General features: G+C 35.1%; 1 protein-coding gene across 13 annotated transcripts in view; it reads left to right on the top strand.

The window, feature by feature from the left end:
- Window positions 1-12,539, top strand: part of PARP8 (poly(ADP-ribose) polymerase family member 8) — a 454,001-nt gene that overhangs the window by 432,904 nt on the left and 8,558 nt on the right. For all 13 annotated transcript variants that reach the window (XM_056824924.1, XM_056824928.1, XM_056824925.1 and 10 more), the window contains one exon: window positions 1,319-1,403. In XM_056824924.1, coding sequence (XP_056680902.1) covers window positions 1,319-1,403 — 85 coding nt within the window. The remainder of the gene's footprint in view (window positions 1-1,318; window positions 1,404-12,539) is intronic.

The raw sequence follows: 12,539 nt of genomic DNA, 5'->3' as shown, positions 1-12,539 counted from the left end.
CTCTTCTATAAAACCTCCCCTGATTAATTCATTCCTGAAAATTTCTCATAATACTATGCCTCTTTGTCCTTGTTATGTTCAAACTTGTATTATAATTATTTTGTCTCGGTCTGGTGATTCCTGCTAAAAGATTGATCTCCTTGAGGGTAGAGAACAATCCTGGATTTCTTATATATATATGAAAAAATAAAAAATAATTTATATATTGAAAAATATATAAATTGAAAAAATAAAAAATAATTTAAGATATCTTAATATAAAAATAAAAAAAATAAAATCTTAATAAGATATCTTAAATTATTTTTTATTTTTTCAATTACATGTAGAAAGAACGTCTTTTTAATAGGACAGCAAGGCATAATATATAGAACCACTCCCTCTCTTTCTCCATTCCCTATTCTCTTTTTTCCCCTTTCCCTTTCCTTCTCTCACAAATAGTGGTTTTAGAAAATTAATTTTAGGATTTAAATGAAATATGTGTGTAGACATGCATGTGCATGCATAAGTGTTTTCATGTTTATGTATTTATACAAATAGGAAGAGAGAGAGAGAGAGAAAAAAAAAAAAAAGCTTTGCTTCTGCACCCAAAGGTAGCTTTTAGGATTGTGCCTCCATATTCTGTTCTTACCATTCTATATGGGTATATATTCACAACTTAAAACTACACACATTTTGAGTAAAGAAAATAAGAATTTAGAAAGTGCCCATTTTTATTCTTGCCAAGTATTTTCAGAGTATATATATATTTTTTCTGAGAGAGGAGTTATTGTCTCTCTGTAGAGATGCCAACCTAGACCCTCAGCAGTTATTAATTGTGCTATATTAAAAGAAGCCAGAAAATATGCATTAATATGACTAGATCTGATAACCATATTCACTCATAAAATTAGAAATTCATCCCTTTAAATGTTTCCACTACGTGTACCAAAGAAAATATAGAACGTTAAAGCCAGGCATACTCTTAGTCATTATTTGGCCCAATTTTCTCATTTTAAGACCTGTTGTATGATTCAGGAAATTTTTTTAAAAAATTGAAAGATGGGCAAAAAAATAGTCTTCCATCCAGTCATTCCTTTTGTAATTTTCTTGAGCACAAAGCTTGCTCCTGGTGATAGTAAATTTGATTTCTGCTTTTAAATGCAATTCTTGTCCTAGAGTGCTGCTTCAGTGAAGAATGTTTCCATTATATATTCTTAGATTTGGATTGTTCTAGTGTAGAGAAGTAAATTCATAGGTTGATTCTTTAGAGAAAAATAGTGCCTTGATTTCATCTGTCTAATGTTTCTGTCTGTCTAATCTGTCTAATATTTCGTGGCAGTGATAACATCACCAGATCTGCACAAGCATGGAGAGATATGGGTTGTCCCAAACACTGATCATGTCTGTACAAGATTCTTCTTTGTGTAAGTAATAGTTTTCCTCAATTTTTTAATAAAAGTGTGTGTGTGTGTATGTGTGAGAGAGAGAAAGAGAGAGAGAGAGAGAGAGAGAGAGAGAGAGAGAGAGAGAGAGAGAGAGAGAGAGAGAGAGAGATATGGAGTGTTTTTTCTAAGTCATTTTTTGCTTAGCCACATAGTAAGCAAATTAGATAAGGTGTTTTGGTTTATCATTAGCATATTATTTTCATTATTTGAAGAGGAAAACACTGCAATAGCAATATTATAATATTAATATAAAGTATAAATTTTGATTAACACATTTCAGAATCAAAGCAGTAAATGGGAAATAAAAATTAGAAATCCTTTCCAACAATAATTTTTGAATACAAAATGAGTTTTTATTCTGTTTTGCTATACTTATTAAATTTTTGGTTTACAAACTTCCCTTTCTTTTGAGTTCAACTTGTTAACAATTTGAGGGACTGTAAGGTAGTATCCAAAAGTCACTGACTCCAAACTCAGAGGATGTGTATTCAAATCTCACCTCTGGCTTTACCTCTATGAACTTTGGCAAGGCATTTAACTGTCTTGTAGCATCTCTAAAATGAGATTTGTCAAGATAATGGCTAATGTCAATCATTCAAGTCACCTAGCATTAAGTAATTACCAATAGTGCCAAGCATTGTGCTAGGTTCTTTCTGGTTCTTAATCCATTAGTTTTTCCCCCTAAGATCAGCTTTTCAGTTAACATAACCTCTTTCATTTTTGCCATTTAGTATGAGTTTTTAACATAACAATAACCACTAAAAATGTACATAACATGAAGGATATTATTTTTTCTCACACATTGTCCAAAGGCAGTGAATTTCCTCACATGCAAAACATTGCTTGTGATTATGAATAATACTGCTTGTTCACAGTTGGCTCCTTGACTTTTCCTAAGAAATTTAGTCACTAAGATAAATCTTATCGAGCAAGCTTAAGTGGTGTTTAGACATCAAATTCGTAAGTTCTCTGCTGATTGACTACTGAACTTACATTTGACATTTCTCTGGAATTCACACCTATCCATTTCAGGGGCCATTCCTTAACTCTGAAAATGAGACATTGGGAGCAATCTAATCTTAGTCTTCAAGTGTCTAAGTTGTCTCTTTATTCACTGAAATAAATATAAACATTTTCCACTGGTAGAAAATATTAACACAGAAGTCATCATCTCTAACATAATTAAGACTAGTACTTAGCACAGGGTTAGTAGGCTTCTACTAGGCACTTATACTAGTTGAATGACTGAATAATGACTTGTGGGTTTTATAGCAAAGGTTTAAGACCTTCTGCTACTTTGAGTCACCAAATAAACCACAGGATACATTATTTCAAGATGGTAATTTTCATTCTTTGTTAACACAAATGAGATTACATTCTTTTACTCAGTATCTCAGGAGAGAATAGGCTAATTATGTGAAATTGATAAGATTCCAAGGGTATAAAGAGGGAGAATGTGTTAACCAATTATTGTACTTCCTAATTGCAACCAGAAGTTTCTTTGTAAAATATGTGGTTGCATTGTTCTACAAGTAAGTAGTAAAGCTCTCTACTGAATGATGATTTCTTAAGAAGAGACAATGTAGAAGAGAATGAAATGCTTTATCAGAGATATAGAATTTCATCAAACAAAAACCCAATTTTTTTTTTACTTTATATCCTTCTCTATTGAGCAGCTGTGATCCCTGGTGACTAGAAATAGATTAATGTGTCTTTGTTCCTTACCTTTCTCATTAAATGAAAATAATAAATGTTAAAATAGTTTTCATGTTAATCTGATTCTCAGAGTGTAACAAAGAATAAAACTGTTACTTACTGTTTTATTCATACTCCTTCAAGAGGGAAAAAGTCATGCCCAAATTGACATCCTGAGCAATGAATCATTCAGCTAAACTTTATATAAAAGGCCTGTGGACTACTGAACTAGAAGGGCATAAAATAAATTGGATGGAATGCCATTCCAAAAAGAAAGTATTGTAAGATTATATGACGAGATGCCACAATAAAAGAATTGAAAGTAGTGTACTTATGAACTTGTTTTAACTCATAAAAGAGGCTTCAAATGACTTGAGAAAGATGAGATTGCATTTTCCTGTCCAAATGCAGAAGATTGTTTAGTTCAAAAATTCCATCAAATGTCCACACACTTTCATAGAAGTGTTATTAATCATTAGAATACTTAAGATGAAAAAATAACATTATTTAGTCAATAAGCATTCATGAAGTTTCTGAGTATAAGGTACTGACATGGATTCTAGACGAATGGATAGAAAAGGAACATATCACAACCCTTGCCTTTGAGAAGCTTTATTCAGGCTTTAATACAGAAATGTCAATTATCCACGGTAAAAAGAACTGGCTTTGGAGTCAGAGATTGTCATTATTATTCAGAAACAAAAGCCAATAAATTTGTTGTTTGTTGTTTTTCAGTTGTGTCTGACTCTTAGTGACTCATTTAGGGTTTTCTTAGCAAAGACACTGGAGTTGTTTGCTATTTTCTTCTCTAGCTCATTTTACAGATGAGGAAAGTGAGGGAGGCAGGGTTAAGTGATTTGCCCAGGATCGCCCAGCTAGAATATGTCTGAGGTCAAATTTGAACCTAAATCTTCTATCTACTGTTCCTCCTAGCTGCCCTTTTGTGTCAGAAGACCTGAATTCAAATCCAGGTTATCTACATACTACTTACTAGCTGTATAATTTTGGTCATCAGTTAATGAGGACCAGGAGCTTCAGTCTTGTCATCTGCAAAATAAGGAGACTGAATACATGACTCCTAAGGTCTCTTTTAAATTTATAAACCTGTCATTCATCATGAAGAAGTCACTAATCTTCCAGTGCTCTAAGCAGCTCTCTTAAGACCTCCAGGTGTAGAGAATTTGCCAAGTCACATTGTAAGAAGCAATTTCCTATATTAGTGAATTAATAAGATCACAGATCTGGCCACCATCTTCATCTGTCTTTCTCTACTTCCCGCTCATCTATCTTTTCTTCTATCTTTCTCTGTCACCGTCTGTCTCTGTCTCCATCTCACTTTCTGTTTCTTATTTTCTCACATTTGAATAGCAGCTACTTCCCAGAATTTGAAGTATACTATGAACTGAGAGAGTTAATGAGAAAGTGTGGAAAGTCTGAAGGAAGGAAAAGGAATGAGTGATTTCAAGCACTTCAACAGAGGAAATCAAAACACTCACATGCGATATAATTAATTCTAAATTTCTCATTAGATGTGAATAAATTTGAACCATGTTGAATTTACATAAGTTACTTTCTGACACTCAAAGACAAATGAATCAATGAAAGAAAAGCATTTATTAAACCCTCATTATGTGACAAATACTATAACACCATTCTAAGCACTGGGGATAGAAATTGAGCTGGTCCTTGCCTTCCAGAGCCTTACATGTCAGTGATTGGCGTTGTATCAAAAGTGTTTGTTTTTACAATTTTGTTTTTATTCTATACATTTCTATCTTTGTTTGAAAGAGCCTTATATTCTATTGGGGGAAACAGTACTTGTAAGGGAGTAATGCCCAGAGGAGGAAGCTGTGTAAATCACAAAATGAGGAAGTCAATTATTCTCCTTCTGGAGGCACAGATAATCAATTTCTTAAAGAAAGAGGTAGAAATCTGTGATGTAGGATAGCAAAGATCCAAATTGGGAAGTTGAAAAGTAAGACAGGGTAAATGGATGGAGTGAAGAGGGACCTGTTAGGTTCCAAGGGATAGAGTCACTTAGCTTCTCCAATGTATGGCATCTGATGGTCTAGTTTGGAGGATGGAAAAAATAGCTCAACAAATTCCTATGCTTTGGCAAAAGATTTCTGGCAATTTAATCATGGATTTATCAATAAAATTTCATTAAATGACACTTTTATTACCATTTAAAAAAAGATACAGAAATAATGTTCAATAGTTTTTTTTAGTTCTTCTATGAGAATCAGAATCATAAAATTTTAGATCTAGAAAGGATTTCATCTGCCATCTAGGCCAGGGGTATTTTTTTTTTTGCCTAGACTGCTTTCATAATCTCATGAAGCCTGTGAAACTTTACTCAGAATAATTTTTTAAATGTCTAAAATAAAAGGGAGTGGATTACAAAGAAAATGAATTTTATTGACATAGTTATTAAAATTTGAAAAAAAAAACAAAAAACAATAAAAACAGTTAATCCTAAATTAAGAATCTCTGATTTCCCATCTAACTCCTCCTTCAAAAGGAACCCTAACTATAAAATACTCAATAAATGGGCATTTCCCCCCAGGATGAAGACTTACATTATAGGAGAATCCATCTATGTTATGAGGTTTATATTCTTTCCATTGCAGTTGGTAGAGGGCATTCTATTTTAACTCTTTGAAGGCATTTCTTCTTGGGACTGACAGAACATTAAACAAGGCTATCACTTCTATATAAATAATGTCTCAATAGATGTCTTAAGCCCTAAACACATCTCTTTCCTGAGGTTTAGTACTACACCTCTTAATCTTTATTGACTAATCCTGAATCATCCTGTCACTGTAAATGGTAGCTGTCTAAAATAAGACTCCGTCATCTTTATCTCCAGATCTACTACTTATAACATCCTCATTTTAAAATCATTAATACTATCATACTTCCAGCATCTCATCTTAAAATCTCTATTATATTACTACACAATAGCCTTTGATTTCAGAGGATCTTTGATTTAGAAGAGGAAGGAGAGCTTAGGGCCATGTTGGTGAACCTCTGGCATGTGAACTGGAGAGGGCTGCTCCCCTCCCCATCTCCACGGGCAAATTAGGTCATTCAGTGGGAATTCTTCCTCCCTCCCCTGTTTGGGGAAAGGTGTGTGTGTAGGGGGGGCTCACATGCAGTGTGAATGTTGCACTTTGGGCACTTGGTCTCTAAAAGGTTTGCCATCTCTGCCTTAGAAATCTCTCTCTCTACCCACTTCATTCTGCTTATGACTTGAGAGATTAAGTGACTTACTTTCCTTTGGTCACATAGCTAATAAATGTCATGTCTTTCTGTCTGGTCAGTATCACACATCACTTTCATTGATCTTAACTCATTAATTTGTTCATTATCATTTTCTGAACAACATTACCCAGTAGCTCTCTATTAGTTATCAAATATTGTCTAAAAGTCTTTTTTTAAAAAGCCCTTACTTTCTATCTTAGAGTTTATACAAGATAAAAGTTCCAAGGCAAAAGAGCAGTAAAGGTTAGGCAATGGGGGTCAAGTGACTTGCTCAGAGTCACACAGTTAGGAAGTGTCTAAGACTAGATTTGAACCCAGGTCCTCCCATCTTCTGGCTTGGCTTTCTATTCATTAAGTCACCTAACTGCCAAACCCTAAACTTCTTAAAGTAGCTTTCATGTCTCCCCTATAATTCGGACCTAACCTCTCTAATCAGATCTGTTCCCAGGCTCTGCATCCACTTTGCTCTAGTAATACTTACCGATCTACTTACTATGACTAGGATTTCCCCCCCTCCTTACTTAAATCTCTCTCTCTAGAATGTCCTCTATTGCATAGCAAAATATGGTAAAACTTTCAAAGCCCAATAAAAATGTCCCTTTATCTATGAAATCTTCCCTGATTAATCTCTAAGCCTTCTCTATTACTATAGCTTTTTCTTCTATAAAACTCGTATGGCACTTAATATGTCGTGGTGGCATGGTGAGTATTCTTTGGACAAATTACAAATACTTGAAGGGCAAAGATTGCATCATACACTTTTTGTATCACACACAGTGCTTTTCATAGAGTAAATACTTCACAAATATATGTTGAGAAGGAACAAAGGCTCTTCCAGTGAAATAGAACTCTGTTTTGTTTTACCAACTTATCAAGGCTTTAAGTGGGGGCCTTGGCACAGACATTAACTGCTATGCAAAGACCAACCTCACTTCTAGCTGACAACTTTGGCACGAGGTGACTACTAGGTGATGTATTTTTTTGATGATCACCCATAAAATAGATTAGAAAGTTCCTCAGTCCTAGGATGCCCTCAGTTTCTCCAGTATGGATGCCAGAGTAGTGACAAAGCTGGCAGCCAGGATGGGGGGGGGCAGGAGATATATTGTGTTTCAGCCAAAGGGAATAAAAGAGGTGGCAACGTTGGTTTTGTGCACTCAAATGCAACAGAATGCTCTTTGCTGCAATATTTTTCCATCTCATGTCAAAGGGATGTAAGAACAGAGACCAGAATGTCACTACGGTTTATCCATGCATATCTTTTACATAGGATAACGAGGGATTTTTATGAAGAACTTTGACAATATCCTTCCAACTGACTGAACACACTGAAACTGACTGTTTCAGTTGGCGGGTGGGCACAAAGCCGGATAGTGAAGTCTATGTTGGGACCTGAGATTCAGCATTTAAAAAAGAAACAACAAAGCCAAACCGAAAGAACCTGATGACTTGGGAATTGACTCTATTGCAGATGCTTAGAAATGATGAATGCTTTTTTAAAATCATGTATACTCGGGCTCTTAACTCTTTGGAACCAATTTGGAACTTAAAAAGGTAAAAGAGACCATGTTTGCCACCTGGAGCCCTGCCTAGTTCTCTTAAAGGCATAGAAACCCCACAGAATGGAAATTAAAAGCTCCATCACCATTTTCTCAGGGAAATGTGTCTGATGTACATCGGCCAGTACACCAGGGAGAAGGAAAGAGCCCAGAAACTGTCCCTTAGATTAAGCACTCCATCAAGCGAGAGTAAACAAGTAAACACTTTTTCAAGCAAAGAGATAACAGCAAGCAAACATTTCTAAATCATTATGGAAGGCAGTGAAAAGGATAATAGAAGCCTTCCCAAATAGCAGAAAGCTTTAAAGTAGAAAACAAATGTAACACGAGCCTTGCTAAGTCATATCATATATCCAAATAGCACTGGAAAGTGAAATTCCAAAGAGAAGAAAAATACACCAATGGAACCTATCAGCCAGCATTCCCATAGGGCACTATTCTTACCAGTGACTGATTATTGAACTGCCATTTCATATCTGAAGACCACATAATGAATGGCAATGGTATTTTAAAAAATGAATCTAGGAAGAATGGCTGGACCTGATCTGTCACACACACACACACACACAATCCATGCTCATGCTAGAGGTGACAACATTAATGGTACTAAAGGAGGATTTTTAAAAATATCTTTAAGATAGCTGGGTAGCTCAGTGGATGGAGAGCCAGACCTAGAGATGGGAGGTTCTAGGTTCAATTCTGGCCTCAGACACTTCCTAGCTGGGTGACCCTGGGCAAGTCACTTGACCCCCATTGCCTAGCCCTTACCACTCTTCTGCCTTGGAGCCAATATGCAGTATTGATTCTAAGGTGGAAGGTAAGGGTTTAAAAAAAATGACACAGTGGGTTATGCTATAATGCTTCCTTGAAAAATGCAAATTTGTTCTAACACAATTGATGTATTAGAGAACATTTTGAGAATAGCCCAACTCTCTTTTTATGCACCACTGATGTCATTTTAAAGCATCACTCCCCTAAATTCATTTTCCCCATAAGCTTTATGATTTTTATCACATGATATTGCATATTTTAATGCTTTTGAGGAACACATTATTAGTAGGCCTGACAATATTCCAAAAAAATAGAAAAGATCATAGTTGGTAGTTCCCTGTGCTTTATAGATATTAACTGCCTAATACACACTCAGTTGAATCAAGTGATATGTTTACCTTCCAAAAATGGAATAACCCATTTTACAAATGAATTAGTTAACTAATCAATAGATACTAACGCTTATGTTTTGCTTCATGTTTACGAAATCTTCACGATTATGTGTATGCAAAGTAATTCTGGTAAATAATGAAGAAAAGAACAAGAAGGCATCCTTAAACAAATTATATCTTCAGCTGACCGTGATATGGAAAATATAAGATTTCCTTATGTTTTTTCTTTGTTTAATACAAAATAGAAATGAGTTATTAAGTCAAAGTTCAGCCTTAGAGATGTCACTTGAAGAGTAATGTATGTTTATGTGGACCCATAGGGCTTTTGAAGTACTCAATGTGTCTTCTCTTTGACGCTTTCATTAATCTTGAGATGGGTGCTACTGTTTACCTCATTTTGAAGCAGATTGAGTTACATCTGAGCTGGGGTCCCACAACTCATTAGTCTGTTTTGAGATCCAAACCCAAGTTTGTTTCCCATGCCCATGTAAAAATCAGATGGAATTTTTGTCAAATTCTTTCTTAAAAATCATTTGGTGAAATAGAACTATGGGAAAAAAACTTTTCATTCATTTAAGTCCCTACTCATTGAGGATTCTCTATATAGAGTCAATATGCAAAGGAAGCCTCATTGATGATGAAGAATATAGCTGTTCCTTATTGCATAGGATATTGCAACAATTCCTTTCACTCTACAGTACTCCAAACCCTCCTTAGTGACAGCTATGGCCATTCAGAAAGGAACTAAAAATAAAATTGGTGGAAAAAAACACCACTTATAACCCAAATAATGAATATACATGAACACAAATGGGTAGCCCATGTTAATCCACCACTGAGGGAAATTATAGACACAGAACTGTGAGATTTATGACACTACAAGTGAAATGACCATGAAAGGTTCACCATGAAATTATATTTATTTTTGTTTTTGGATTTTTAATAGAACCAACTCTATAAATGGTTTTCTACCCCCTCAAAAGAAAAAAAAATGTGAATTATCCCTTTGTTTAGCCAAAATGGTCTTAGATCTTCTGTTTCATTCTTAGCTAGAATGTGTGTGTGCAGTGAAAGTGTTGGCTTTATTCAAACTCCATCAGGTTCAACTCTGTGATTTCATAGTTTGAGCTACAACTATTAAATCAATATTTGTTGGCATTCTTAAAATCAAGAGATTTTTGTAAACTTCTATCTCTGTTGCAATTTCAGTTGTCCCACAGTCACTACTTAGACCCTCATTCCCTGTTATATATGTGATTAGGCATCCTAATTAGCGTAATAGTCAGTCTCTTTTGTGAGTCATCCTCCACAAAGCTTCCACAGTGATATCCCTGATTCAAAGGCCTGCTTGCATCAGTCTCCCCACTGCTTAAGAAGCTTCATTGGTTCTCTGTTATCTGAAAATATAAATCCTCCTTTTTTGCTTTTAAAGCTCTTAGTCAATCCAGTAAGTTCTAAATTACCTTTCCAGACTTGATTTCACTTTACTTTCTTCCTACCCACCCCCAACACTTCATTCTAATCAATACAATATATTTGCTATTCCTTATATATGATATTTTGGGGCATCTAAATGGCAAAGTGGATAAAATACCAGGTCTGGAGTCAGGAAGACTCATCTACCTGAATTCAAATCTAGCCTCAGACACTTATTAGCTGTGCAACACTGGGGGAAAGTCATTTAAACCTGTTTGCTTCAGTTTCCTCATCGGTTAAATGAGCTGGAGGAGGAAATGGCCAAGTACTACAGTAGCTTTGCTAAGAAAATCCCGAATGGGATCATGAAGAGTGACACAGTTGAAACAACTGAACAACAACAGCAACAACAAAAATATACAATAGTTTATCTTCTACCTCTGAACCTTGTTTTTTTCTGTCTGGAATATTCTCCTTCCTCTTGGCATCCCTAACTCTCTTCAAGGTTACCTACTTCTTGAAACTTTTTTGGATCCTCCAGTTCCTATTTCTTCCCCTCTCAAAATAATCACTTGTATTTTATATTTACTTGTCTCTATAGTCGTTTTCCCCAACCCAAAACTTCTTGAAGACAAATGTTTCATTTTGTCTATGTATCCTCAGTGCATGGCATATAATATAATAGGCATATATGTAATATATATGTTCTCAGATAGGAGCTTGATGATATAAGTTCTTCTTTTTTCTTGGTCTTTCCAGCTATTTTCCCCACATTATTGAATTTAATTTTTGAAAATATTTTTCCATGGTTACATGATTCATGTTCTCTCCTTCCCCTCTTTCCTCCTCCTATCCCAGAGCTGACACACAATTCCACTGCTTTATACATGTATTATTACTCAAAACTCATTTCCATATTATTCATATGTATAATAATCTTTTCAAAACCACAACCCCCAATCATATACCCATATAACGAAGTGATAAATTATATGTTTTTCTTAATGTGTTTCAACTCCTATACTTCTTTCTTTAGATATGGATAGCATTCTTTTTCATAAGTTCTATGGGATTATTCTTGATCATCGCATTGCTGCTAGTAGCAGAGTCTATTGCATTTGATTGTCCCACAATGTTTTAGTTTCTGTATTGATGTTCTCCTGATTCTGCTTATTTCACTCCATATAACTTCCTGGAGGTTGTTCCAATCTCCATGGAATTCCTCCACTTCATCATTCCTTTTAGCATAATAGTACTCCATCACCAACATATACCACAATTTGCTCAGCCATTACCCAATGGAAGGGCATCCCCTCATTTTCCAATGTTTGGCCACCACAAAGAGTGCAGCTATGAATATTCTTGCACAAGTCTTTTTCCTTATTATCTCTTTGGGGTACAAACCCAGCAGTGCTATGGCTGGATCAAAGAGCAGACAGTCTTTTATCGCCCTTTGGGCATAGTTCCAAATTGCCTTCCATAATGTTTGGAGATGATATAAATTCTAAATTTACTGAAGTATATTAAATTAGTGTTAAACACATTGTGCAGCCATTTTGTACCAGTTTTCTTTAGTTGAACTCAACATGAAAGAAAGTAATCATTCCTTTTATAAGTCCATTTCAAGTACTACATATCTCATTGATTTTCATTGCCAGAATAATAAAATTTCTGAATCTCATATTCCTATCAAAGAATTCTTGACTATATTAAAAAGCATTAATAATCTATCTCCCTAATCCATCACAATTAAACCTTTTAGCACAGAAGAAGGTGAGCCAGGAAGACCTGGGTTCAAGTCCAGTCTAACTTAAACTTTATGTCCTGGTTGTTTATTCTTGGGCAAGTCACTTAACTTCTTAATGGCCAGCCAACTTTCTTAAGTGGATAAGTTTCAGAGAAACTGCATATTTGAATTAGTGAGTGAGTTTCCTTATCCATAATGCCAGTGAAGTCCCAGATCTAATCTCCAACTACTATTCTCAAAGTTTTGGTACTTCTTAAAAAGCAGCCAGACT

Source organism: Monodelphis domestica, chromosome 3 (assembly GCF_027887165.1).
Source record: "Monodelphis domestica isolate mMonDom1 chromosome 3, mMonDom1.pri, whole genome shotgun sequence".
Taxonomy (NCBI): Eukaryota; Metazoa; Chordata; class Mammalia; order Didelphimorphia; family Didelphidae; genus Monodelphis; species Monodelphis domestica.
The sequence above is the reverse complement of the archived record's forward strand: the minus strand, read 5'-3'. Positions and strand labels throughout refer to the sequence as shown.